This window comes from Leopardus geoffroyi, chromosome E3 (genome assembly GCF_018350155.1).
Source record: "Leopardus geoffroyi isolate Oge1 chromosome E3, O.geoffroyi_Oge1_pat1.0, whole genome shotgun sequence".
In the NCBI taxonomy this organism is placed as follows: Eukaryota; Metazoa; Chordata; class Mammalia; order Carnivora; family Felidae; genus Leopardus; species Leopardus geoffroyi.
In genome coordinates this window covers 37,648,022-37,675,817 of record NC_059340.1, presented here as the reverse complement: position 1 = coordinate 37,675,817, position 27,796 = coordinate 37,648,022, and the positions used below count along the sequence as shown (strand labels likewise).

General features: G+C 51.3%; 2 protein-coding genes across 3 annotated transcripts; one reads left to right on the top strand and one right to left on the bottom strand.

The window, feature by feature from the left end:
• The first annotated feature begins 1,314 nt into the window (after positions 1–1,314).
• On the top strand, positions 1,315–11,683 carry ALG1 (ALG1 chitobiosyldiphosphodolichol beta-mannosyltransferase). Its single transcript, XM_045460205.1, has 13 exons — positions 1,315–1,556; positions 2,479–2,556; positions 2,672–2,775; positions 3,232–3,380; positions 4,834–4,923; positions 5,228–5,338; positions 5,769–5,890; positions 6,082–6,120; positions 6,433–6,492; positions 7,303–7,413; positions 8,856–8,970; positions 9,869–9,944; positions 11,016–11,683. The coding sequence occupies exons 1-13, from the start codon at positions 1,349–1,351 to the stop codon at positions 11,145–11,147; spliced, it is 1,395 nt and encodes a 464-aa protein (XP_045316161.1). The 5' UTR covers positions 1,315–1,348; the 3' UTR covers positions 11,148–11,683.
• Positions 11,684–11,731: 48 nt separating this feature from the next.
• Positions 11,732–26,825, bottom strand: EEF2KMT (eukaryotic elongation factor 2 lysine methyltransferase). 2 transcript variants are annotated; one of them, XM_045460206.1, is made up of 8 exons: positions 26,697–26,825; positions 24,369–24,431; positions 22,114–22,194; positions 20,870–20,971; positions 16,147–16,280; positions 15,765–16,060; positions 13,963–14,112; positions 11,732–12,245 (listed from the first exon to the last, which is right to left on the bottom strand). In XM_045460206.1, exons 1-8 carry the CDS (start codon positions 26,790–26,792, stop codon positions 12,145–12,147), a joined length of 1,023 nt encoding a protein of 340 aa, XP_045316162.1. In that variant the 5' UTR covers positions 26,793–26,825; the 3' UTR covers positions 11,732–12,144. The 2 variants fall into 2 exon arrangements, 1 of the variants encoding a protein (XP_045316162.1); XR_006708044.1 differs by lacking the exon at positions 11,732–12,245 and adding an exon at positions 14,943–15,121 and having other exon boundaries at positions 14,002–14,112.
• Between the last annotated feature and the right edge of the window lie 971 nt (positions 26,826–27,796).

Below are 27,796 nucleotides of genomic sequence, written 5' to 3'. Positions count from 1 at the left end.
TCCTTATCCTCATAGATCATCAGAGCAGGAGGGGCTGAGCTGAGAAGTCCCCTCCTTTAATTACACGTCAGAAAAGCCAACTGATTGAGAGTGGCTTATTCCAGATCATGGAACCCATGAAGCTGAGGCCTCAGACCGCAGCCCCATCTCATCACAAAAGGGTGGAGAGAGTGGGCAGGGCATGTGCTCCAGCCTCCCAGGCCCTGCACCTGCATCTGAGGGATTAAGGAGGCTGCCCTCAGTGTCTATTTGCCTATCTCTCCCATCTGTACATATGTACTCATCTTTCCTTTCCCTCTTTAGCTAAAATTTCAAGCCCTGCCTCTGTCACATACTGACTAATGGTGTGACCTTTAATGTCCTTATCCATAAAAAAGGAGTCACAAGATATGGTGGGAAGCATATGCCAAGTCTTGACCTGGGCTCTAGGGACTCGGGAACAACATCTACAAGGTGCTGCCCTGTCTAGGCTCTTATTGAAGGAGGAGAAGCTGTTTTGTTTCCTTGTCCAATGCATGAGTGCGTTAGACAGCTGGCGGGTGGGTGGTGCTCTGCAGGTTCTAGGGCAGCTCCCAACCCAGGGCAGTGAGGGTGGCTTCACCACCATGCTGTCGATGTTTCTTAGCAAGGGGACCCATTTCAAAGTGAAAAGGCTATCACGTGGACACACACTGAACTCTTCAGTGTGACTACTTTCAAAGGTAAAATGAAAAGGTCAGTGGCAACATTTCCCTTCTTACATAGACATAGACTTAAAATCATATTTTTTACTTCCTTCTCTGTCCTTTTCCTTTACATTTTAAGTGTTTCATTCAAGTACAACATAACATCCTGAAAAATGAACAAGTTTGTTGCTCGATGAATTGTGTCAAAAGGATCACCCCTACCTTATCAGCACCCAGGTCAGTAGAGAGAACCCACCAGCTTCATATTGGCTCCCTCCCACTCACTCCCCGACCCTCGAAGGCAGGTCACTCTCCTGACTTCTAACAGTTAAAGTGTGGTTTTGATTATATATATGTGGAACCAGCCAGTGTGTACTCTGGCATTTGGCCTCTTTTCTTAACGTTATGCTGATGAGAGTCATACAAATTGTTGCTTCACTGTATTTTGAAGTTATCTTAGAATTTTGAAAAAAATTGTTCCTAGATCCTTACATGGAAGAAGCTTTACCTTAATATCACTAATTTTTGGCCCCCAGAGGCTCCTGGGAAGTTCAGTGGGCCGCCACTTAGGGAACCACTTCCCCACCTTCCTTCTCTCCGCCCACTTCGGAGGCTGGGTCTTTGCGCGTTGAGCGCCCGGCCCACAGAGGGCCGTCACGTGACTGCCATCCGGCTCGGCCAAGATGGCGGCCTCCTGCGTGGCCGTGCTGGTGACGGCCGCCTCCCTGCTGCTGCTGCTGCTGGTCCTGTGGAAGCGCTGGCGGCGGGGGCGAGCGGATTGGCACGTGATCATTGTGGTGCTGGGCGACGTGGGCCGCAGCCCCCGCATGCAGTACCACGCACTGTCGTTTGTCAAGAGCGGCTTCTCCGTGACCCTTATGGGCTTCTGCAGTGAGTGCTCGCGGTCTGGGAGGGAGGCTGAGCCCTCAGCCTGTGACCCGCGGTTTTGACCTGCCCAGGGGGGCCGGGATGGGGACGTCCCTTTTTTCCCTCCTCCCTCGGACAGCTCTCCGAGATTGGGTTTATCTAGTTCTGGCCAGGTTTCTGCCCAGCTTCTGCTGGGTGGGTCTCTAGGAACAGCTGGCGTTAATGGAGTGCCTGCCGTATGCCAAGAGTGTTCTAAATTAAGTGAACTCATCATATAGTCTCACTTAATCCTCCTAGTGAGTGGAAAGACGGACTGGAACCTAGTGTGTGTGTGACTCCGGGGCCAGTGCTGCTAACCATAGCTCCTTGTGGCTACTTTTGTCAGGCTGTGTCTCACGGGACAACTTGTCTCCTCTCCATCCCACACCCTCGGCGTAGAGCTGTGCAGGCAGGAGAGGTTTCATTGTGCTGCATTTCCACCTTTTACTCTCAGTGTGCAAAAGCAGGGGTGTCTGCTCCTTCATCCTCCTTCAGGATGACATCTTTAGAGGGTAGCTCAACCGTGTATCAGGGAAAAGGGGGAGTAGCACTGGTTGCCTTTGGTCCCTGTTTAGATTCTGCTGTGGGAGGGTGCAGGAGTGGGGTGAGACTTCCTAGGGGTCTCCCTATGGTGGGATAAATCCACCATTCAGGGACTCTAGATTATTTTGAGTGCCTACTATGTGCCAGACATTGTGTTAAGTAAATAAAGGTGGACACCATTGAGGCCCTCCCTCTCTGGGGGAGACTCTGGACAAGAAGTGTCTTCATGCTCTGTTCTGGCTATGGAGGAACAGAGAGAAAAGTCTTATTTTCCAAAAACACTCTTCACTATTCAGCCTGAGCTGGGGGATCATCTGACTTTATATTGCCCTGTCTAGTGCATTGAAGGGGACATTCTTTTCAGACTCCAGACCCTATGATGAGCTCTTGCAGAACAACAGAATTCAGATTGTGAGTTTGACAGAACTTCCGAAACTTGCAGGTAGGATGTTGTCAACTCCAGATTCCTTTGAATCTGTGTGTGTGTGTGGGTGAGTGGAGGACCCGCACATTGCCAAGAATTCCTTTTGGAGTAACGGGTGTTTTTTGACTTGCAGTTGGGCCCCACATTTTTCAGTATGGAGTCAAAGTTGTTTTTCAGTCAGTGTACCTGTTGTGGAAGTTGATGTGCATGGAGCCAGCAGCCTACATCTTTCTCCAGGTAAATGTCAGTCTCCTCTTGCTCTCTCAGAACCATTGTTAAGTTTCCTTTACTGCCCAGCCTTTTATTTTATTTATTTATTAAAAAAATTTTTTTTTAACGTCTCTTTATTTTGAGAGAGAGACAGAGTGTGAGTGGAGGAAGGGCAGAGAGAATCTGAAGCAGGCTCCAGGCTCCAAGCTGTCAGCACAGAGGCTGACCCGGGGCTTGAACTCACAAACTGTGAGATCATGACCTGAGCTGAAGTCGGACACTTAACCAACTGAGCCATCCAGGCACCCCTTCCTTTATGACTTTTATACTTCTTTTTTGGTGAGAAGAGAGTCTTATTACTTATCAGGAGGTTTGTAAAGATAAATTGACTCTTTGTTACGTATGTTGCAACTATTCACTCAGTTTATTATTGTTGACCATGGTTTGGGTTTCCTTCTCTTCATTCAAGTGTCTCTTTCCCAGAACCCCCCGGGCCTGCCTGCCATTGCTGTGTGCTGGCTTGTGGGCTGCCTCTGTGCAAGCAAGCTCGTCATTGACTGGCACAACTATGGCTACTCCATTATGGGTTTGGTGCATGGTTCCAGCCACCCGCTTGTTCTGCTGGCCAAGTGGTAAGGGTCTTGGAAGAGGGTGCAGACACCTTCCCTGAACCTTGGTAGGAAGAAGGGCCAGTGCAGAGACCTGGTGAAGCTGTCCCCTCTGTGCTCTTTGTGGGTGAGGGCAAGGCTGGGGAATTAGGCTGACTTGGGTTACAAGTGACAGAAATAGCCTAAGGCAAGGAGGGCATTTGTTGGTCCCTAAAACTGCAAAGTCCAGAGACGTGGCTGACTTTAAACTCAAAAGGGCATTGTCAGGATCCCCTCTCATTTCTCTCTCCACGCTCTGTCCTGGAGGTGTTTCTTAGGTGCTGGGAGCTCTCCCGGCACTCAAACCCCCACTGACAGGCTCAGTGGAGACAGGGACCCTTTCTGATCAGCTTGTGCTCCTCTGCCAGGCTCTGACACCCCACTGAGGTAGGGGGGCTGCAGTAACCCAATGTCTCAGGCTTAGGGGAAATGCTCCTCTGTGAGACCTGAGGTCCCAGGTGAACCCAGACCAGATGCCCAAATAAAAACCGAAGTTGCTGTTAGACAGTGGGACTCAGGCAACAGCCTGCTGCAGTCAGTGAGACAGGGAGAGGGAAGAAGGGCCTGTGGGAGCAGGTTGGACATGGAGCAGGAAGAGTCATGTTCTCAGCCTGAGTGGGCGACATCTGCCGCCTCTCCCTGAGGGACATTCACTGAGGGTGGTAACAGCTGCCGCAGCAAACGATCAGTGCGTACATGCTGCATGTCAGGCTTCAGGCCAAGCCCTTTATCCTGTTCAGTCTACACTCCCCCTGGTGAGAACGTCCTGTGGTCACTCTCCATTTACAAGCCAGGAAACCAAGGTCGAGCACCATTTTGCTGCTTGCCACACAGCTGATATTGTTGCATGAGGATCAAAATTCAGTCCCAGGCTGTCCAGCTCTCTCGCCTTCTCTGCATCCTGAGTGAGGAGCTGGCTGTGATAAACCAGTGGCATTGAACAACCTTGTGTGCTCCTTCCCTTTCTGGTTCTCTTTCAGTTCTGCCCTCAGATCAGGGCTCAAGTCTCAGTTGGGAGTTAATCTGTCACTAAGGCTTCTCTAACATTTTTAAAAACATCCCTTGGTAATGCACAAGCCTCAGCCCCACAGCCTTTGCAGCAAGAGCACAGTGTGGCTAAGGTTAATAACGAGGCCTTTACTATATTTCTTTCTCTTGTGGCAAGAGAGACTAGATTTTCCCTTCTTTAGAGATAAGGTTTCTAACCGTATTTAAGCTGAAAAGCAATATGACTTAAAGAAAGGGGTAAAGGAAATAATAGTACAGATGGAACTCAGCACAAACTCTGGGAAAGTGCCTCACCAGCAACCTGATTTGGGAGACCCCAGCTCTGTGTTCTTCTGCATCAGAAGGTGTCAAGTCATGTGGAGGTGGTGGTGGTGGTGGTGGTGGGGCCCAAGGCCCAAGGCTCTGGGCTGACAGTGATACGTCTTTTCAGGTACGAGAAGCTCTGCGGGCGCCTGTCACACCTGAACTTGTGTGTGACCAACTCGATGCGGGAAGATCTGGCACAGAACTGGGGCATCAAGTAGGTGCCTGGGGAGGCGAGGGGTCCCAGCTGCAATGCCTACTATGTCCTATTGGCAGGTGTCTAGAAATCCCTAAGGGTCTGGGAGAGGGTTCCTGGTTTGGGAAGCCGAGGGAGCAGGAAGAGGCCAGATGGCCCATGCACTTTTGGTCTTAGAACATGTCTCTGTGCTTCCCCAAGCAGGTCTTGTCCTTGTCTGAGACTTGGATCTTCTGAGTGCTCTTATTTTCTTGATCCTCTTGGATCATGTATTCTGTAGGCTTTTCTCTGTCTGTCTCTAGAGCCCTCAACCATCTCATTGCAGAGCCGTGACCGTCTATGACAAGCCAGCATCTTTCTTTAAAGAGACGCCCTTGGGCCTGCAACACCGGCTCTTTATGAAGCTGAGCTGCACCTACTCTGCATTCAAGGCCTGGTAGGTCTCCCATCCCCAGTCTTTATCTCCCTTCTCTTTTGTTTGCAACTGTCTGGCCTCTCCCCCATGTCCTTGCTGCCCCATGTCCCTTGTCTGCTCACTGCTAGCCTGGCCTCTCTCATCTTCTGGCTGCAGACCTGGGAATCCACTAATCCAGGGGTTGGCAAACTATGACCACAGGCCTGACACCTGTCTTGGTAAATAAAGCTTCATTACAGTGCAGCACATGCATCCGTCTTTGCATTGTCCCTTGTTGCTTTTGCACTGCAACAACAGAGGAGAGTTTGCAACAGAGGCTGGATGATGGTTTTGACATGGCCACGTTCTGACCTTTGGGAGCCTGTGGGCTTCACTCTGGTAGGAGATGGCTGTCCTGGGGCCCGAGGGCCTGCTTGACACCATCTCATGGGATCTGTTTCTGTTCCCTCAGCTCAGAACCCCTGGACCCAGACACAGAGAGGTCGGCCTTCACAGAGCGGGATCCTCAGAGTGGGGTGGTGACACATCTTCGTGGGCGGCCGGCCCTGTTGGTCAGCAGCACGAGCTGGACAGGTCTCAGGACCCTTCTGGACCCTTGGGGCTTGTATGAGCACCTGGCTAAGCCTGCATTATCCTTGCCCTTGCCAGGCCTGTGCCCCACATGTATTTAAGGACATTGGGCCCTGATGAGAAAGGGGAGGTATTGAGTTGGGAGGGAGGCATCTAGAAACCAGCCCATGACGTTTAGGTTTCTTTTCTTACAGAAGATGAAGACTTCTCCATCTTGCTGGCAGCATTAGAAAGTAGGTGTGTGGCTTTGATCAGGAGCTGGGCTTGTTGGCTCTTGAGCTGTGCGGTGCTCACCTGGCCTTGCATGGTGTCTTTGGCAGCATGTTCCTGCCCCCAGGGCCACGGGGTAGGCCAGCCTAAGAACAGGGTGGTGGAAATGGTGCCTCTGATCCCCATTTGGGTTACTGAGTGACCAGACCCTAGGTCTGAAGTGCCACCTCTGGGAAACTGATCTTGTGGTTGGGAGAGGCTTTCCCCCAGTGCTCCCCCAACTGCTCCTCACCTGACGAGATAATCCTGGTTATCATTTATTTTTTTATACACAGAGTTTGAACAGCTGATCCTGGATGGAGAGAGCCTTCCTTCTCTGGTCTGTGTGATAACAGGTATTGCTAAGGATCTTCCGTGTTCCCATATTAAAGGGGGGCAGTGGAGGGGGATGAAGGCATCTCTCTTTATTGTGTGCCTTCCCCATGCCAGGCATGTGATGTTGGTTGTGTTGTTAATTCTGACCACAGTTCTGTGATACAGGATTTTCTATACCAGCTTGACAGAGAAGGAAACTGAGGCTCAGAGGGGCCTGACAGCAGGGCATGGTTTCTAGTTGAATCTTGGATAGCATGGCCTCAGAGATGCTGAGCTTTCCACTCTTGCAGCAATTTCCAGGCATCTTTTTTTTTTTTTTTTTTAAATGAAAGAATCCACATTAAATAAAGAGTTCAATGTAAAATTGCTTCCAGAGTAGCCCAGGACGGGAGAGAGAAGCAGAGAGCTGTGGTTGAAGCAGGGTCCTGGGCCTGCTGCCCCAACTTGCATACTCCCCTCTTCCTGGCCCCAGAGCTCCCAGGGGTGGCTAGGAGCCCACTGCACACACCATGCCACCTGGGGCATCAAGCAAGACACAGGCCTGTCTGGGTGAGAAGTTGTATCCAGCTGGCACTCTGGTGCCTCGCCAGAGTTTATCTTGGTCACCTTCCCAGCCTGAGACCCACTGATGCAGGTTGCTGGGGGAAGGGCCGTGGCCTCACTGGTCAGGGTGCATACCCCTGAGGGGTCTGGAAGGGGCCACATGGGGACCTGATCACAGCTGTAGAATGTGGGCCTTCTCCTGACACCTGTGCAGGGTTCTGAGTCCCAAGGCCATGGGATGGAGCCAGAGATGGGCCCAGTGCAGTGACTCAGATTTTCTCTGCAAGGCAAAGGGCCTCTGAAGGAGTATTACAGAGGCCTCATCGGCCAGAAGCATTTCCAGCACATCCAAGTCTGTACTCCGTGGCTGGAGGCTGAGGACTACCCCCTGCTTCTAGGTAAGGGCATTCAGTAGGGGGACTGCAGGGAGAGAGCTGAGGGTTAAACAGGAGTATCTTACGGTACGGGGGACAGAGTTTTCCTGAAAAGGGCCAGATAGTAAGTGTTTTATTTGCCTCTGTTGTATATTCTTTGTTTTTATAACCCTATACAAGTTAAAAGTCATTTTTAGACCAAGGGCCATACACACACAGGCCTGAGACTGGATTGGGTCCTGCTCAAGGGCCACGTGGGGCAGGGGGATGCCATGTGCCAGGAACTTGTTGGAGGAGCTCTTGGCTGTACTTGGGGGAGATCCAGGCTGTTGCCTGGTGTGCCGGCTCCTCCTGCCTTTGGGGCCTGGACCTCTTCTCCATGGATCTGAGAGGGTTCTGTCCTCTTATTCTCCAAGCCCTCCATTTAGTCCTTCTTTTCCATCTGGGCGGAAGGCTGGTCCTGGGCTTGGGTTGGGGTCCACGTTCCCCAGGTCTGGGAGGGCAGTGGCTTGGGAGGTGTAGAAATAATGTGCTAAATAGCATTGACTCCCCTATGTCTCCCTGGCTTCCTCTGTCTTCCTTTCTCTGGGAGGGGCGTGCTGGCCTAGTGCTGATGTATCTCCAAGGCCTCATCTTCCCGCAGCCAGTGAGCAGTCTCCAGCGGAAAGCCTTTGGTTGGCAGGAGTTTTCTAGCCAGTGTTTAGTGGTGTCAGGTTGTTTATTTGGCTTTATTTTCATAGAGACAGCTGGTTTTGTTACGTTTTTTCCCCCCCCTCCTTACTGTGATAAAACATATAATAAAAATTTGCTATTTTAACGATTTTCCCATTTTAAAGTATATGTACAACTTGATGACATTAATTATGTTCAGTGTTGTACAATCATCGCCCTATTTCCAAGCCGTTTTCATCATCCCAAGCAGAAACTCTGAACCCCTTAAGCAATAATTGCTACAGGTTCTTTTTTTTTTTTTTTTTTTAATTTTTTTAACGTTTATTTATTTTTGAGACAGAGAGAGACAGAGCATGAACAGGGGAGGGGCAGAGAGAGAGGGAGACACAGAATCGGAAACAGGCTCCAGGCTCTGAGCCATCAGCCCAGAGCCTGACGCGGGGCTCGAACTCACAGACCGCGAGATCGTGACCTGGCTGAAGTCGGACGCCCAACCGACTGCGCCACCCAGGCGCCCCGCTACAGGTTCTTTTTAAAGAAATTGTGGTTAAGTAGACAAAGGGGGTCTGACTAAAGAAAACTACTCGTGACAGGCAGGTAGTTTTCAAACAGGGCCGAGTGGCTGGGAGTGGCAGTTGGGGAGGTCTGCTGTGTACTTGGCCTTCTCCAGCCTGTGGCATTATTACCCACGTTCCACTCCCCACTTGGGGTGTCGATCCACAGTCCTTTCAGGGTTTGTGTTCCACGGGTGCATGGGTGGTGCTCTGACCACTCCCTTTGCCCCCACCTCGCAGGGTCGGCAGACCTGGGTGTGTGCTTGCACAAATCCTCCAGCGGCCTGGACCTGCCCATGAAGGTGGTGGACATGTTCGGGTGCTGTCTGCCCGTGTGTGCCGTGAACTTCCAGTGGTAGGAGCAGAAACTGAATCTTCCCAGGGTTCGGTTCTCAAATCAGCTGTGGGGGTGGAGGGGGGGTGTTGCCAGTGAGGTCAAAATTGCTCAAGGAATTGCCCTGGAAGATTGTGCAGCATTGCCAGGTGGTCCTCTGGGGGGAGGGCCCTTGGGGTTTCTGTGGGCGGGCTGCACCCTACTGAAGGGGTGGGCTTCCACGGAGAGCTGATGTCCAACAGAAAACATGTGTCTTCTCTACTTAGGGGGTCTTTGTTCATGGATAGACGGGTGGCTGGTATTGACTGCACAGTTGACCTGGTTTTATTTCTCTCTTTCTGAGCTCATACAGTTGCACTGGAATCCGTTAAATGAGTGTAATTCTCTGTCACCACTTTTCCTGGTGAAGATGGGTGTTTGGAGAGGGCGGTGTTACAAGAGGTTCAGTACAAGAGGAATAGTAGCTCCACCACCAGCTCAGGAGCCAGCCTCTGAATGGGAAATAGCCTCTGTTAGACCCTGAGCTCTGGGCACATTGGCATCAACTCCCTGGTGACCCAGCAAAGTCATCCTTAATATGCCAAGTCTACCTCCAGTGGGGTTGCCTTTCACCTTGTTTCTCTGCTGTGCAATTAAGAAAAACATGGAGAACTCGCTGAGCACATAGTCACTGAAAAGAGCATAGAGCAGAAAAGGTCAAATGTGTGTTCACTGTACCTCCTCTTTGGAATCATTTTGGATTTTTAATGTGTATCCCTGCAGGCCTTTTTTCTATTCAGACGCTAAATCTGAGACTCACTGAAAGCAGACTGTTCTGACCCCTGCCTGGCCTGTGGGAGGGGTGGTGTGGGAGGCCGGGTGGGCACCGCAGGGTTCGGGTTTCTCTAGGCACCTCTTGGTTCTGTGATTCCCTCTGCAGCTTACACGAGCTTGTGAAACATGACGAAAATGGCCTGGTCTTTGAGGGCTCTGAGGAGCTGGCGGCTCAGCTGCAGGTAATCACGTCTGCCCCCATGCCAGGGCACCGACCCACGCCCCCCGATTCTTTGCTCCTGTGGCCGGCCAGGCTGGATCCGAGAGCTAAGGCCGGGAGCAGTGGTCTCAGAGGCTGGGCCTCAGTGGGCTCGGGGGTCTGGACATGCTCTCACTGCCCTCTGGGTTTGTGGAGCTTACACCACACAGATGATGCCAGAGCTGGTAGACCGTGTGCTCTGTCTAGGGAGCGACTGGTTCTGAGTAGGAGGGATGCGTGAAGGGGGCTTCCCAAACTTTCCCTGAGGGTGGGTGGGAGTCTTCAAAGGGCACTTACTACAAAAGTAATACATCATCATTCTTGGCAGTTGAGACCAGGGGGAGCAAACTGGGAAGGCCCAGAGAGAAAAAGTTTTAGGCTTTGCCATAGTCTCTGCTGTAACATGAAACCAGCCACGGACAGCCTGTGAATGAAGGGGTGTGGCTGTGTTCCAATAAAACTGTACTTACAAAGACAGCTGGGGGCCAAATTTGGTCCACTGGCTTAGTTTGGAGACTCCTGATAAAGTTTAGCAAAGCTGGAAGACTGCCTAGTTCCAGCATGTGGGCTGGACGGTGCTGGGCAGAGGCTGAGGGTGAGTGCTCTTGGTGGACAGAACATTGCTGGGGTGGCCTGTGGCCGAGCAGGGCACAGTGGGTGGAAAATGCTGCAGCCTGGCTGCACTGTTAAGTAGGAGCAGAGAAGGGGAAGGAGCACGGGCCAGGGTGTGAGGGTTTTCTTGTGCCCCATGAGGAAGGGGCTTGCTGGGTCGGGGATATTCCGAGAGCTGTGTTTTGAGAACATTTAATTAGCCAAGCCTGCCGTGGAGGCTGGGTCAGAGCAGGAGGCCTGCTGGGGTCTCCAGGACACTGACAGTGGTTCTTGAAGTGCAGTGACAGAGGGTTTCAGTAGCATCACTGGCCTGGCTGCCTGTGATTGGAGTGGGACCAGAATCCAGGCTGCTGGGAAGGAAGAGGGACAGCTCTCTGGTGGGACCTGGGATAGGGGTGGGAAGCAGTGATGAGGTAAGTTCTGGTCTTTATTTTTCTTCTAGATGCTTTTCTCAGCGTTTCCTGATCCTACTGGCAAACTAAGCCAGTTCCGGCAGAACCTCCGGGAATCAGAGCAGCTTCGTTGGGATGAGAGCTGGAAGCAGACCGTGCTCCCTTTGTTTATGGACACATGACCCTTTGGGCCAAATACTGAGAGCTCCTGAGCCACGCCCAATTCCTTTTAGCCTCTTCTAGCCTATCTGGCCTTGACAAATGCTTTAGAGCAGCGCCTCCCAGTGGATAGCAGCTGGAATGATGGCTGTGGAATGAAATGTTTTTATGACCCAGTTTGTGGCCCAAGAAACTGGTTAACCCTGGTTTCGTCCCTCGAGGCTCTCAATCACTCCTCTCCTCCTGATCTGAGTCTTTCTTTCCCCCCAGTATTATCACTTTCCTGTTGTTTGCACGTGGTATCGTCAACATCTCTTAGGCCTGTTACGGTGTCTGCCTTTCCCAGCATCTGCCCTGTTGTGTCCCTAGTATTGTCTTTCCTGCCTTGAGGACAGGCACTGCAGTCGGCTGCCTTGTAAGAGTTTAATAAGACGTGCCACATATACAACAGGCTTGGCTTCGTGATGGACGTGGGTCCAGGCACCGGTTGGGGGGAAACATACTTGATCTGTGTTTTTATTTGCCCAAATGAAATGCTTGTTTCTGAGCCAAAAATTCATTTTTGATTTATGGAGGTTTGTTTACTTAAGAGCCAGAACTAGTGATAGAAAGGGGCACCCACTTGAATGTATTTTATTAGAACACAGTTTGTGGTTCCTGATTCTGAATTTAACATTCTTAAAAAAATTTTTTTCTTTAACGGTTAATTATTTTTGAGAGAGAGACACACAGAACGGGAGTGGGGAAGGAGCAGAGAGAGGGAGACACAGAATTCCAAGTAGGTTCCAGGCTCTGAGCTGTTAGCACAGAGCCTCATGTGGGGCTTGAACTCACAAACTGTGAGATCATGACCTGAGCCGAAGTCGGACGCTCAACCGACTGAGCCACCCAGGCGCTCCCTGAATTTAACATTCTTCAAGCATTCAAGTCCAGTGGAAATTTTACCAGCTTTTCCACATAAAAATTCTTTCCAGGATGGTGATTTAATTTTAATGGTAATCTTTAAAACCATTTGTAAACCTACAGAGTTAGTTTCAGAATTGCCATCTCTGAGTGCTCTTCATAGGGAAACAGCTTCTGGTCGTGATGAGGCACTGCTTCCCATGGGATCCCAGCAATGCCTGGAAACAGAATATGTGTCTCAGGAAGGTGGGTCTGGGGACACGACACCACCCGATATAGGTTACGGCTGCAGGACAGGCCTAGGGGTTATATACAAACCACAGACTTCCAGGCCCCAACCAGACACCTAGAGGCATTTCAGGGATGGGCCAAGAACTGAGTTTTTAAATGGCTCACAGCAGCCAGGTTTGGTGCCCCTGCCTTCTGGGCCATGTGCATCCCTGGAAGGTCACAGACTTGCCTGGGTTTCTTGCCCACTCAGCCTGGTGCCTCTTCACACAGGCTAGATGTGCATCAGAAAGGGTTCATCTCTTCATAAGCACAGATGTCTCAGAAGCCCTTGGCAAAGATCATTTTGTCATCATGTTTTTACAAATGAAAATAATTATTTATAAAAATGGAATCTTAGACATAAAAGTATAGAAGTGTCAGGGTACCTGGCTGGCTCAGTCGGTGGAGCATGCGACTCTTGATCTTGGGGTCGTGAGTTCAAGCCCCATGTTGGACCTAGTGGTTATTTACAAAAAGTGTGTGTGTGTGTGTGTGTGTGTGTGTGTGTGTGTGTGTGTGTGTATCTATAATCCTGCCACCAAGTGTAACTACTGTTACTTGGTACGTGTTTTTCAGATTATCCCCTAGATGCACATTAACACAAACATGATTATTTTTAAAAATACAAATGGGCTTATACATATATGGTGTTTGGTACTTTGCTTTCTTCCCTTAAACTACAGCATAGATAATTTTCACATAGTGTCTGAAGAAGGACTTCATTCTTTTTCAAGGTTACATGCACCGTCTGGGGCATGAGCACACGTGGTGGGCGTTTGGGTCGTCTCTGTGTCTGCTGTGACAGCAGAGGCTGCTGTCGGTGGGGCTGTGCCTGGGGGTGTGGATCAGGGCAAACCCAGTCCTGCACTGCTGCCCGGTCATGTGTGGAAAGTCCTGGCTGGGCCTGGCGCGTGTCGGGGATTGCAGGGCAGTGGTCGGTGGTTGTGGGGTGGAGAATGGAGAGCGAGACTCGGCTGCCTGACTCCACCCTGGAGCTTGGGGAAACAGCTCCCCTGCACCCCAAAGTTTCCATGGGTGAGAACAGAGGATGGCAGCACACCCCTCCCTCCTGACAGGTCAGGTCTGAGGACAGTGCCTGGGCGCAGCAGTGCTCGTTCAGGGCGTAAATGGCAGAGGCCTCCCTCCTCTTCTTCCATTTACTGGATGCTTGCTGTAGTGACAGCAGCAGCTACCACGTTCCCGAGTGCTCCCTGCATGCCAGTCCCTGTGTCACCTCCCAGGGGGATGTTCCCACCATACCGATGAGGACAGGGATGTGAGTAGTGGCCCGGCTTCACCAGAGCAGGTGGTGGGATCTGCTCCAGAGCCTGACCTCACCGCTGTGTGGACAGAACTCCCCTACCCTGACACCCACTGGCATCCGCCATCCTCTCCATTTTACCAGGAAAGAGGCCTGCACGTCCTTGAAACCTGCTCTAGGGCTGCTAGTCTCTGACCTCTGGGACTGCTGCATAAGTTGCCTCCTTCCAGAGCACCGCTCCCCGGCCCTGCCTCCTCTGCAGACCACCCAGGGGGGTGGGGGTGGTGGGTGGATGGCCCAGCACATTGTGTGTTCTGGGGATTTCTGGTTTGTTTCCAGGGCTTCATTCTTTTACTTTGCTTATTTCTGCCTCACCGGAGTCCCGTGTGGGGCCCAGGGCTCACCCAGCTCGCTAGTGAACAGCTGGCATGTCTCTGGGTTGCGGACGGTGAAGGCAATGTAGGCGTCAGGAGCCTGCTGGTTCTTTAGGCAAGCAGAGAGCCTCTGCAGGACTCGGACCAGGGAGAGGACAGTTTCTGGGCAATATAGCACATCTGCAATGAAAAACCTCAGGTTACTGAAAGGGGCTTGGTCTAGGATTCAGTGCCCAGAAAGCTTGCCTGGTTGTGCTGACCTCAGCAGCAGGGTGGGAGCCTGGAAACCAGCAGTTTTTTTTTAATTTTTTTTTTTTTTCAACGTTTATTTATTTTTGGGACAGAGAGAGACAGAGCATGAACGGGGGAGGGGCAGAGAGAGAGGGAGACACAGAATCGGAAACAGGCTCCAGGCTCTGAGCCATCAGCCCAGAGCCCGACGCGGGGCTCGAACTCACGGACCGCGAGATCGTGACCTGGCTGAAGTCGGACGCTCAACCGACTGCGCCACCCAGGCGCCCCCAGCAGTTTTTTTTAGACTCGCCCTATTGGATACAAAGAAGATGATGTGGGTAAAAAGAAAAACTCTTAGGAGAGAAAGAAAGTTGCTGAAAGACCATGCAACAAATGGAACATACTTAGGACCTACTGATGTTCCTTTTAAAAAAAATCAGTGGTGCATGGGCGGCTCGGTTGAGCGTCCAACTTCGGCTCAGGTCATGATCTTGTGGTTTGGGAGTCTGAGCCCTGTGTTGGGCTCTGTGCTGACAGCTCAGAGGCTGGAGCCTGCTCCTGATTCTGTGTCTCCCCTCTCTTTGCCCCTCCCCCACTTGTGCTCTTGCTCTCTCTCTCTCTCTCAAAAATAAACATTAAAAAAAAATCAATTCTTTGCCTGTGGTCTATTTAGAAGATGCTTAATGAAGAACACCCTGACTTTATCTCAAACCTTGCTGCTTTGTTAGCTGTATGGGGGGGTGGGGGACAAGCTCGCTCCCTGTTGGCATGCTTACATGGGAGGGTGCTGCTCAGGCTCTGTGTTCTGACCGCTGTGGGTCTCCGAGTCGCAGCTCAGGACCAGAGGCACAGCACTGTCAGCTGGATAGGGGACTGGGTGAGCTTGGTGGAGGATAAGGGGCCCGTTGGCCAAACACTCCTCTCAAGGACCCTATCCAAAGACATGGGCATGGACCTGGGATACAGACATGCAAACATGTGACAACAGCTATGCGCAGAGCAGACAGAAGCTCCCAGAGGTGGGGGGCACTCAGAGCTCTCTGCCTGACTCAGACACCACTGTGCCCTGACCCTAGGCCTGGCCCGGGGCTGGATGCCCATGACATGGTCCTGGGAGAATCACGTTGTCCTTCGCAGCCCTGAAAAGTCAGGGCTGCCATGGCTATGTCTTCCCCACATCTGAAGATGGGGTGATGGTACAAGTGGGGCTGGTGTTCAGCTGCTCTGGCCATTTCATTTTGGTTCTAGAGATGGACATAATAATCTCTCTCCTCGGCTGCAGCCGGGCTAATAGGTCAGACTGGTTTGGTGTCCTGGGGCCTGTTCTTTCCATGTCAGGCTTTGCTGAGAAAAGCTGGGCTCATTTATCTGATGGGACCATTTGCACAGGAGTACATGTGCCCACTGTGTCAAATGTGAGGGCTGTGGCTTTATGGCCCCCAAGGGGCATGAGCTATGCTTTGATGTCACCCTGGAGGCCCACAATGGACCTTCTAAAAATCTCATCACTCCTCTGCCCTGGCAGCACCCACTGTCCCCTTCCCAGAGCTGAGAGTTGGGTGGAGCCGCTCCAGTGGCCCGGGGATGGGGGGCAGTACCTGCTGCGATGACGACATCGGGCTGGAAGGCAGCGAGCTGAGGGGCCGTCACGACGTCCCAGTCCAGCTGGGCCACCGTCACCCTGGGGCTCTCTGAGTTGCAGGTGTTGTGTTCTGGGTGACTTGCAGGGTCAGTGACGTCTGCCTCTAATGAGAGGCCGTTGAGAAGGATGTTCCCTCGGAGCTGCTCAAGGACGCAGCTGTGACAGTCACTGAAGATGTATGCACTGGGACGGCATGTCTTGCAAATGGCCAGGCCCGTAAGGCCAGCTCCGCTGCCGAGCTCTAAGACAGTCCTGGGTTGGGGGGAGAAGGGGGCCTGTGTCTGAGACCTTGCTGGGGAAAACCTGCCCTGCTGCCCTGCCCCGCACCCCGAGGGCACCTGTGAGCAAAGGCTGCTGGGTTCTGCATGGCCCATTCTGCAAGGTAGAGTGCAGCATCCCATGTGACCAGGCCGGTGGTGCCATGGGAAATGATGGCTGTGCTCTCCGAGAGCGTGACTGAGTCTCCGGAAGGCTGAGCCAAGAGAGGGAGAGAGAATTAATCCAGCTACCAGCAGACAAGGAGCTGATTGTAAAAAGAAAAACATCACAACAGATGGATGGCCACATAGACTATGGAACATCCTGCCTCAGAGCAATCACTGTCTGCGCCAACCTGGACGGGTCCAGAGGGGCGTGACGCTGCACAACAGAAGGTCAATCTCCGAAGGCCACACATGGTGTGATTCCATTCACCTAACGTTCTCAAAAGGACAGGATTGTGGAAAGGGAGAACAGATCAGTGTCTGCCAGGGTGGGGGGGGGGGGGTCCGAGGGCCACTACATAGGCATGGTGTCTACATCAGTGTCCTGGTTGTGATGCTGCACAAGTTGGGTCACGTGTTTCCAATGGGGGAAAATGGAGAAAGGGCACCTCTCTGTACTATGTTTGCCATTTCTAGGAATCTATAATATTAACAAAAGAGTCACAACTCTTGGGCATCATGAGCTAGATGTGAAAAATTTTAGGGTGTGGGGCCTTCCTCAATTTAGTGTGACATTTAGGGCTTGGGAATTCTCTGGCCTTTGAACTTTCCCATCGCCCCCAGAGCAGGTGGTTTGCTGGTAAGTGCTTCATGGAACATGCAATTCTGAAACGTGTTCTTTAATATGGGGCTTTTGAGAATGGTGCTTCCAACATGCAGTCACCCAGGGGTGGTTTCTGGCTATCTCTGAGCTCAGAAAACTCACATAGGGGACTCAGGTCTCTGGGGTGTTGTGAGCATTCATTTGTTCATTCATTCATCCACACATTTTTCCTGAGCATCTACTATGGTGCCTAGGATTCAGATGTGACAAGATGAACTCGTTCCCTGTTCTTACAGAACTTACGTGCCAATAGGGGATAAAAGCATAATAAATGAAGTAATTTCACAGTTTTTCAGTGCTATGAAGAAAATAAAAAGGATTACACAATAACAGAAGACTGGGGGTCTATTTCAGATAGTTTGGTCAGGGACAGCCTTTTTGAGGAGGCATCACGTGACCTGGGATGTGAGTAAAAAGGAAAGGTGAGGCATGTGAGGTTCTGGGGGAGAGCATTCCAGGCATAGCGAGCATTCCAGGCATAGCCTTCCAACGAAGGCCCTGGGGCAGCAGCGTTTAAGTTTCTGAGTTCAAGGAAGACAAAGAATGCCAGGGGTCTGGAGTACAGGGAGAGCAGGAAGAACTAAATGAGAAAGAAAGGCTGGGGCGGGGCACGCAGGGCCTTGAAGGCCACGCGTGGAATTAGGAATTGAGTCTGCATGCTAAGGAAAGGCACTGCCAGGTTTGGGTGGTCAAGTGACGTACTCTGATTTACCTCTTAAATCTAGGGGAGCACTCTGAGGATTCTGGGAAGATGCTGCAGTGTAGTTCTGAACCTTCCTGAATCCCCACATAAGAGGAGACAGAGCAGCAAGATATGGACAACATTTAACAAAACTAGGTGACAAGGCATCTCTGTGAACCCCAAATGTCAATAAGTGGGGGGCAAACCACCAAGAGACACAAACTCATGTACTCCATGTGTGTGTGTGCAATGGGGTGTGCAACAGGCCTGCGAACAGAACCCCAGGAGCCAACAAGTGTTTGCTGGAAATGCAGGTGCCAGCTGCAAACCATGGCCCATGGAGGAGAGACCTTGCTGCTTCAGTCATCAGGGGTGTGAGGGACCTGGGGCAAGGCCTCATGGCAACCAGAAACACTCAGAAATGTGTGATGACAACGGAAAGCATTTCAGACATCAAGGAACAGGAGAATGGAAACAAAACACACAAACAGATAAGCCCCTTCAAAAAATAGGAGGTGAAAGAAGTAAAATTTTAAATATCAAGAAGAAATTAAGGGGTGCCTGGGTGGCTCAGCCAGTTGAGTGTCTGACTTCAGCTTAGGCCGTAATCTCACGGTTTGTGACTTTGAACCCTGCATTGGGCTCGCTGCTGTCGTTGCAGAGCCTGCTTGGGATCTTCTGTCCCCCTCTCTCTGCCACCCCTCTGCTCGTTCTCTCTCTCAAAAATAAACATTAAAAAAAAAAAAAAGAAAGTAAGAGATTGTTTGGGGTGAGCTGTACCCTCCCCCCAAACTCATGTGTTGGGACTCCTAAACCCTAGGACCTCAGACTGTGATCTTATTTGAAGAGGGGGTAAATAAGAGATCTTATTTACAGAGAGAATCAAGTTAAGATGAGGTCATTAGGTGGGCCCTAACCTAATAGGACTGGTGTCTCTGTAAGAAGAGATCAGGACACATACAGGCATAGAGGGAAGATGATGTGAAGACACAAGGAGATTGCAGCCGCTGGCAAACCAGACCGGAAGCACATCCTTTCCTCTCTGCCCTCAGAAGGAACCAGCCCGGCCAATGCCCTGATCTTGGACTTCTGGCCTCTCCAACTGTGAGATGATAAATTTCTGTTGTTTAAGGCATCCATTTTTAGGTACTTGTTACAGAAAATGAAGGCAAAGAACAAACTTTAAAAATTATAATTCAACAGGGGCGCCTGGGTGGCTCAGTCGGTTAAGCGTCTGACTCTGGCTCAGGTCATGATCCTGCGGTCCGTGAGTTCGAGCCCCACGTTGGGCTCTGTGCTGACAGCTCAGAGCCTGGAGCCTGTTTTGGATTCTGTGTCTCCCTCTTTCTCTCTCCTCCCCAGCTCACGCTTTGTCTCTCTCTTCTCAAAAATAAATAGATGTTAAAAAAAATTATAATTCAACAAAACATTCCTGAAAAAACAAAAAGATGTGAAACAAACACTGAAGGGGTACACAATGCATCTGAGATCACTCACCCTAAACAATCAGCTTCAAGATATATTCTACTAAAATTCTGGACTTCAAAGGGAAGAGTCCTTTGGCCATCCAGGAGTAAAGGGCATGTGGCATAAACAGGAAAGACAATTATTACCAGGCTTTTCCACAGTAACACTTCATGCCTCAATAAAGATACAATTTTCAATGGATTGTATCTCTTCTGGGGATGGTAGGAAACCAATTCACCTTGTTGACAAGGAAGGAATCAAGCTAGTATCCTCGCTGTCCTCAGTGGGCCCTATCAGTGGGTAACCAAGCAGCAGATGAAGGGAGATAGCTCATAAAATTTCTCCAACTAATGAATGAAAGAAAACAAAATGATAGAATTAGAAAACCACCCTTTTGTACCCTCCAAGAATCAAAGAATCTAAGCTTTGAGCATCCATAACCGCTATCATAACAGGTATGATGTGCCTCCTAGAACCTCATGTTGTGTTCCTGCCAAAGGGATTAAGTGGATGCGAGTCTGAGCTGGCCTCTGAATCCAGCCAGCAATTAGAGGGAAACAGAGGATGGAAGAACGAGCTGAACAGCACCATGCATATGTGACCAAAGCTAACCCGTGGAAAGCTCTCTAAGCCTGTTCAACACAGGCAGGTCCAGAGAAGAAACAGCTACAGGGGGGCCTGCAGATGAAGAGACACTTGAAACCAAACCTAGTTAATGGGCAAGAAGACTAAATGCTGGTGTCTGGAGGTGCACATGGCGGGAGAAAACGAGAGTGACTACTCCAAAGGCATGGTGGCTACTTTTGCTGGGAGGGGACAGGTCTGATGGAGGGCTTTTGGGCTCTGTCCCTTGACTGGAGTGGTGGTTACCTTGGTAGGTACCTTGCAACAATTTGGTAAGCTGTACATTCATTTTTTTTATTATTTATTTATTCATTTTATTTAAAACATTTAAAAAATGTTTATTTATATTGGGGGGGGGGCGCAGAGAGAGGAAGACAGAATCTGAAGCAGCTCTGTCAGCAGAGAGCTCAACACAGGGCTCGAACTCATTAGCTGTGAGATCATGACCTGAACTGAAGAAGTCGGACGCCCACTGACTGAGCACCTACGTGCCCCTATTTTTTATTTTTAAAAAAATGTTTATTTCTTTTTGGGAGAGAGAGAGGCAGCGTTGAGCAGAGGAGGGACAGAGAGAAGGAGACACAGGATCTGAAGCAGGCTCTGTGCTAAGAGTGGAGAGTCCGAATGGGGCTTAAACCCATGGGCCGTGAGATCATGACCTGAGCCAATGTCAGACCTCAACTGACTGAGCCACCTAGGTGTCCGTGTACGTTTATTTTGTGTGATTTCCCATATCTTTGTTTTACTTTATAATAAAAGGTCCAAAAAAAACCCAAAAACCCAAGACTTGACTGTTCTGTGCAGAATGTATTTTTGTCGGCCAAGAAGCTGGAAGCCAGTCTGAGAGCTGTGGCATTTGCCAGGCCCGTAAGGATGGTGGCGGCGGACAGCAGAGAGAGACTGCTGTCCTATAACACCCATCCATCAAGTGTTTACTGAGGACTGAGCACCAAGTGTGCGATAATGTATATTGTCTGATTTAACCCTCAGCTACTCGCATAAAATAGGTACTGTTATGTGTTGAAATGCTTGGTTTACTGAAGGGGAAACGGAGGCTCAGGGTGGTTAACTGACCTCCTCTAAGATCTCAGGAGCTGATGGGTCAGGATTTGATCCCATCTGAGACTGACTGGAGCCTGAGTTTCAACTCTGTGTGCAGGGGCAGATGTCTGGACTTTGTGGGGAGGGTGCCCATCTCCTACCAGCAGATAGCTCCGGTGGCACTGGGTGGGCTCCGTGGTCATCAGGACCTCTGCCAACGCCTCGTACAGCTCGTCCAAAGGCTCTGTGTGGACAGCCTCGTGCTGGGGGTGGGCAGAGCAAGAGCTTCATCCAAGAGGTTTAAGTTGACCCTCATGAACCAAACAGACGTTCCATGTATTTGCTTTTACTCTGACTTGTAAAAAATGGCTGGAGGATTTTTACCAAATTTTGATGGGAGATTTGGGATGGGTTGACTTAATATAGGCAACCTGGCCTATAAAAAAATTCATTTGGTAGGGGAGCAGAGGGTATTCTCAGAGAAGTACAGAGAGGGTGAGGGTGACGCAGTCTAGGGCAGCAGGAATGGGACTGTGTGAGCTGCCATGTGATGGTGACAGAGAGCTCTGCCCTTCTATCATGATGTTGTACGTGGATCAAACAACTGATGCTTTTAAGTGAGCTAAGGCAATAGCCACAAGGATGGGCACTCTACATGGCGTGATGTGGCTTCGTCAATGGGAAAGCCTCTGTTGTGCAACTCATGGGGGCGGCAGAGAGTGGGCATGCTTCTCCTGGTGGTTCTGGGGAGACCTGTGGCCACGACTAGATACACATGTTGGGGAGAACTAGGTGGGGAGGTAATGGGGAAGCTGGGATTGTTTCACATGCTAAGCCCGGGTGGGACACAGCCCTTGCAATTGGTGACCAAACACAGGAGGTCTGATGCTGACCACTAAGGAATCACCTCTCTGAGGTCCAGTCTAATGTGAAACCCAGCAAGTGTGGGCTCATCCTTAAAATCCATCTTGTATCAGTCAGGAAAAGAGCCCACATCCGGTAGTTACTGAGAAGATGATAAAGGGAACTAGTTACAAAGGTACTGCAAGACCTAAAACCCCCAGTAGAGGGCAGTGCGGTAATCCAGAGACTGGCAATGGTAGGAACGGGTCAAAACCCTGTGGGCTGGTGGGCTAGGGGAATGGCGGTGGGTGGAGCTGGGACCACAGAAGAGAGAAATACCCTGGCATCTCTTCCACTTGCCTTCCATAGCCTCTCACTGACCGAACCAAGCTGGGAACAGTTACACAGGGAGTCCACTGCCATATGGGGGTTTGCAGAGCAGGCAAAGGGTATGGGATAGATCTGAGCTCCAACAGGCAAAGCCAAGCAGAGTCCACTTCCGGAGAGCCAGCCAAGTCCCAGGTGCTGTCTGGCTACCAGACGGACAGTGCCCATTACTGACCTTTCTGATGAGCTCCGAGAGAAAGCACCGGGCATACTTCACTGATGGCGGATGCTTCACACACAGAGGATGTTTCACGGTCTGTGACAAAGGACACAAAGTGGGTTGCTGGAAAGACCCTGTCTTAAGACTCACACGAGCTTCAAGTGAATACAGGGCATTCCTCATTATCTGATCCCTCAGAAAAGATGTGTACAGACACAAGGGTTCTGGGTTCAGGTGACCCTCATGCCTCTGAAAAAGTTAAGTCATAAGGTTTAAGTCCTTTCCTAAAAAAATCTCTCCACTAGTGGCACAGACTGACAGAACATTCTGGGCAGAACATGGTGCACATGAACCCAAGCTAACACCCTGTTACAGACTGAATTTTTGTGTGCACCCCCGCAAACTCAGTTCATATGTTGAAGCCTCACCCCCAATGTGATAGTATCAGAGGGCAGGGCCTTTGGGAGTGATTAGGTCATGAAGGTGAAGCCCTATGAATGAGATTAGTGTCATTATAAAAAAGACCCCAGAGAGCTCCCTCGGCCCTTCCACGGTGAGGACACCAGCCAACTAGTGAACCAAGAAGTGGGCCCCCACCAGACGCCAAACCTGCAGGCACCTTGATCTTGGCCTTTCCAGCCTCTAGAACTGTGAGAAATAAATTGCTGTTGTTTGTAAGTCACCCAGGCTATGGTATTTTGTTATAGCAGCTGGAATGGGCTATGCTACCCCTTCCCAGGGCAGGCAGCATGAACTAGTTTGTAGTGCGGACAATTGTGGGATTGTCTGGCTCCATGGAAAAGGTGAGAGCCTAAATAGTGGGAGCATGCATAGTGGGAGAGCTTTTGCTCTCCTGGAGATGACATGCCAGGCTGAGAATGAGGACTGTGATGGTCAGGACAGAGGAAGATGGGGACTCTGACTGGGATGTGGTGGAGGGGAAGGGGGTCCTCAGGGGTGACACTTCAGCTGAAGTCTAGAGAAGCAAAGAGCAGGGGGAGCAAATTATGGGCAGAGGGGATAGTTTGTGCAGGCTCCAAGGGGGCCATGGCCTGGCATTTTGGGAAGGAGTGGGGCAACAGAGGCAGTGAGAGGCCAGGCTGGGTCACGTGGGATCTGCTGGCTTGAGGAACACAATTTTACCCAAGGTAAAATACCCACACAACTCTTCAGGGGGTTTCTAGTTGGCTGGTGTCAGGTTTTAGCCTCAGGGTGAAAATCAGAGTCGGCTGCCTGAAAAGGACCCCAGAATCCCTGAGCTCACAGTCCTGAACCACTGGATGGCCCTGCAAGCTTCCCCTAACTATGGCTGCATTTTCTTCAAGTGGTGGTCAGACAATCTTGGTTCACTCACCTCAGAGGAATTCTTAACCTAGCCTTCTTGAATGGGCTTGGTGGTTGGAGGGGTGTCTACGGCTTCCCCGAATTTGTATAAAAAATGTATTCTTCTGGTTGTTTTTTCTAGGGGGGGCAGTGCATAGCTTTGGGTTTTCAGAAGGGTTCAGGATCCTTTTTTTTTTTATTTTTTTTTTTTTATTTTTATTTTTTTTTAAATTTTTTTTTTTCAACGTTTATTTATTTTTGGGACAGAGAGAGACAGAGCATGAACGGGGGAGGGGCAGAGAGAGAGAGAGACACAGAATCGGAAACAGGCTCCAGGCTCTGAGCCATCAGCCCAGAGCTTGACGCGGGGCTCGAACTCACGGACCGTGAGATCGTGACCTGGCTGAAGTCGGACGCTCAACCGACTGCGCCACCCAGGCGCCCCAAGGGTTCAGGATCCTTAAGAGGGTTCATAGCCAGGATACAGTGTGATCTCCACCTGATCCACATGGCAGTGTGGTGGCCTCACCTCTACTCTTGCCCAGATGTACCTTAGAATTCAAACCCCACCTCAGAAAAGCAGGACAAATCTACATCTAGAAGAGACACGAGTGGGTAAGACTCGCCTCCTTATTTTTTCCTTAAATGTAAAGGAGAAAGTCTTTGAGCAGCTACCAAATGCTAGAAGATGTTCCCACAGCTGTCACTTTGGTTTTCATTGTGGATGGTTTCAAAAACATCCCCCAGATTCCCTCCTCTCATGCAGATTTTTGTATATTCTGATGTCTTCATCTAAGAAAACAAAAGAGCCAGAGCTGTCTGAGGCAGTGCCACCCAAATGCAGTGTCTTTTTTTTAAAGGATACAAGTGCGTCCGCTGTGCTTCTGTCATGTCTTCATGGGGAAGTCAGGAGGCTGGTGACACGACCTGGTTATCCTGATTCTCACCTTCTGCAAAATATCCAGCAGCAGCTCAGGACCTGATGAGTCCCGTAATTTCTCTTCTAGGCTCTATTCAGAGAGAGACAGTGGGGGAAGAAAGAGAGAAATCTCAAGGGCATTTTCACAGGAACATTAAACATGTAATAGGACATGTTAGCAAAGTGCTAAGTGATCTCTCCCCAGGGACCTGGGGCCAATTGGAAGTGGAAGCCACAGGCGGGCTGAGAGCCTGAACTTGAGAAGTCCTGGGTTACACCTGGATCAGTCAAAGAGAGAACATCAGAAGACAGACGACTGTTGGTTTGCATTAGCCCTGGATGCTTAGGCTGGCCTGGGTCACAGACCAGCTCCGTGGTTGAAATGGTCAACCAGGAATTATGAGGGGAAGCCATGACATCAACACCGGACGGGCTCACCTTAGACTTGACATCTGAGTTAAAATGGACATACAGGCCAGGCCAGGTTATGCTGTCCTCTCTGACAGGGAACTCCAACCCAGCAGTGAGCTCAGGCTCTAGAAGTAGGCAGATTGGTCCTGGCTGATGTGTGACACCAGGCAAACCATTTCATTTCTCCAGAGTGACTTATCATGCTCTAAAAGGCCTATAAGCCCTGGCCCTTGCCTCTCTTTCTGACCTTATGTGCCATCACCCCTGGCCTCCTTGCCGTTCCTCAATTGCAGCAGCTTGTTCTCACCGGCAGGGCCTTGCCACAGCTGGCTGCTTTACCTGTTCAGGTTCTGGCTCAAATATCACCTCTTGGGGGAGGACTTTCTGACTCCTCTACTTTGATACATATAGTTCCCTGTTTTACTGACTTTACAGCCACTATCATCTCCTGGTGTGTTGCTTATTCATTTACCTGTTTATTCTCTGGCTCCTGCATCCAAGCAGGCCCTCATTTGTAATGTGTGCTGATTCCTGGGGCCTGGGTCGTGGAAGGCATTCAGTACATATTTGGTGATGGAATAAAAATACTAGCTAACACATTCACTTACCATGAGCTAGGCACTGCCTCAGATGCTTCATACTCCTGTAATTCCAACAAGAGCCCTCTCATTATATCCCCCACTTTATAAGAAAACTAACGTATAACAGAGATGCAGTCACTTGCTCAAGGTCACACAGCTTGTATGGGGTTGGGCCAGGATTCAAAGCAGGCATGCTTGCTCCCAGGCCTGATCTCTCCACTGATACACGCTACTTCTTTTTCTAATCAAACCTTTCTGGTCAAATGTGAATGGCAGTAATAGTACCCACTGCACGGCTGTTGTGGGTCAGCCTAAGTAAGCATTTATCATGGGCCTGGTACATAGTAAGCGCTGATTTCATGTGAACAATCATAGTCGATACTGAATTGGGACCCACGGATGCTGTTACAAAGGTTTACGTTTTGGGTTAAAAAATGTACATATTCCTTTCTGACGGGAAAGACCACTCAGAATGCTAAATGGGTTAGGTCAATGAGACACAAATGACTAACCACTGCCCCTTAAGATGGGGCAAACTTGGGGGGAGGAATATGTACCCAATCTGAGTCATCCCAGTGAGCTCACTGCACATGAATTATGAAGGAGGCAGCATCATTAGAGCCCCTGCATTGGCAGAAGGAAGCTGCCGCCATGGCCATTTGCCTGTGCGAGAAGCGCAGGTCTCCAGGGCAGGGGAGGTGAGACTTCTTTCGTCTCTCTTCTGGCCTGTTTTGTACTTCCCTGTCTCTCCCATCACAGGCCTAAGAGGCTTAAACTGCTTCTGAGGGGATTTTGTACAATGCTCATGGTACAGATGAGAACACCGAGGCCTGGCGGGGAAGGGGAGGTGTGGTGTCTGTGACTTGGTCACTGCGCTCATTGCAACGTGGTCTCCCGCGGTCTTGCGGACGTTGACTGTTTAAATGGGAAGCAGCAACTGTTACTCAATGGCCAGGATGACAACTGACTAAACAAAGTAATAGAATTTTTCGTGAATTGTCCCTGACCCTAACCCCCAAGTGACAAAGGGAGTTGGGAAGAAACCCCGCATTCCTTAAATTCGTGGACTCAGTCAGCAAAGGCACTTGAGGGCGGGAAGGGCCAGGGGTGGAGGGAGCAGACAGCAGGCCGAGCCTCCCCAGCCCGCGCAGGTATTCTTTCTGCTCCCCGCCGCCAGACCGCGTGGCCCCCGGCTAAGCCCCAGGGACGAGGACCAGACGTACCGCCCCTGCACACGAGAGAGAGCCGAGAACATCACGTGGGGGGGAGAGAAGGAGGTGGGCGCCGGAACCCGCCCCGCCCCCACCCTGCCCAGCCGCCCCCCGCCCGCCCTCCGCGCGCCCTCCGCGCGCCCCACCGCCCACCTGCCAGGGGAAGGAGCGCAGCGCGCGCGCCGCCAGGAAGCGGCGCTCGAAACTTGGCAGCAGGCTTACGGCCTCCGTGCTCTCCTCCGGCGCCATGGCGGGGCGGGGCGGGGCCGCGGCGTCGCCCGGGAGACGGAGCGGCAGTGGGGCGGGGCCCAGAGGACTTGGGGCGGGGCCGAGGCGGGGCCGGGCCGGGGGCGGGGCCAGGCGCCACTGGGCGCGTGGGAGGCGGGGCCAGGGTCGGATGGGGGTGGCCTGGGGCTTGAGAGGCGGAGTCAGGGCTTTGGCGCCAAGGGAGGGCAAGGCGGGAGGCGACGGCTTTGTGGTAGGTAGCGTCCAGTCAGGCGAAGGGTCAGGTAATCATTCTCGCTGTTCCCGCGTCTTCACGAGGCACTTTTTGGCGGACGCGTAGCTCCCTCCCTGTTGCGCAGCTGGGAGGGAGTGAGCCTGACGGCCCTCACGTTCCGGGGCCGCGTCCCCAGGCCGGGGTTAGGAGCCTCAGGCCTTTTCCGCCCCTTCGGGTCGAGGTGCGAGTTCGCCGCTCCGGGTAGGGTAGGTGGCGCAGTCAATGGGCAAGGAAACTTAGTCACTCAGGCCTTACCTACCCGGGCGCTGCAAGATGAGCTGCGCCCCTGTGTCAGAATCTTAAACGTTCGCATGGAGGCCGTGGCGGGGTTTAGTCCCCTTTGTGGTCCGCGTCCTCTCCACAGCGCGGTGCTCTGGGGTGGTGACCCTGAACCGCCTCCCGGGTGGAAGCCCCACCCGTGCGCTGAGGTGGATTCCAGGGCGGGGAAGGGGCGAGGAGCTTGGCGAGGTCAGCCTGCGGTCACGTCCTCTCCATGACCTCTTTTAATACCAGGCCAGAACCCCCACTCCCCCGGCCTCGGTCCGTCCCTAATCCAACCAGCCTTGTTTTCAGCACTTATTAAGCACCTACTGTGTGCCCGGTGAGGGAAACCCAGGTGTGGTCCCTGCCCTTCCGGGGCTCAGGGGCTCAGGGGGAAGCAAGCGTGCAGGCGAGCTCCCGGAACTAGGAGGACTTACAGCAGGAGTCTTGACTTTGTAGGGAAAGGAATCTGAAGAGTGAGAAAGTTCCTGGG

Excerpts from the sequence above, each read along its gene's own strand:
- ALG1 (XM_045460205.1), top strand. The coding sequence starts at position 1,349 with ATGGCGGCCTCCTGCGTGGCCGTGCTGGTGACGGCCGCCTCCCTGCTG. Across the intron at positions 6,493-7,302 it reads TCTGGTCTGTGTGATAACAG|GCAAAGGGCCTCTGAAGGAG; the intron begins GTATTGCTAAGG and ends TTTCTCTGCAAG. Across the intron at positions 8,971-9,868 it reads TGTGCCGTGAACTTCCAGTG|CTTACACGAGCTTGTGAAAC; the intron begins GTAGGAGCAGAA and ends TTCCCTCTGCAG.
- EEF2KMT (XM_045460206.1), bottom strand. The coding sequence starts at position 26,792 with ATGGCGCCGGAGGAGAGCACGGAGGCCGTAAGCCTGCTGCCAAGTTTC. Across the intron at positions 16,281-20,869 it reads GCCACCGGAGCTATCTGCTG|CCTTCCGGAGACTCAGTCAC; the intron begins GTAGGAGATGGG and ends CTCTTGGCTCAG. Across the intron at positions 14,113-15,764 it reads CGATGTCGTCATCGCAGCAG|ATGTGCTATATTGCCCAGAA; the intron begins GTACTGCCCCCC and ends TTTTCATTGCAG.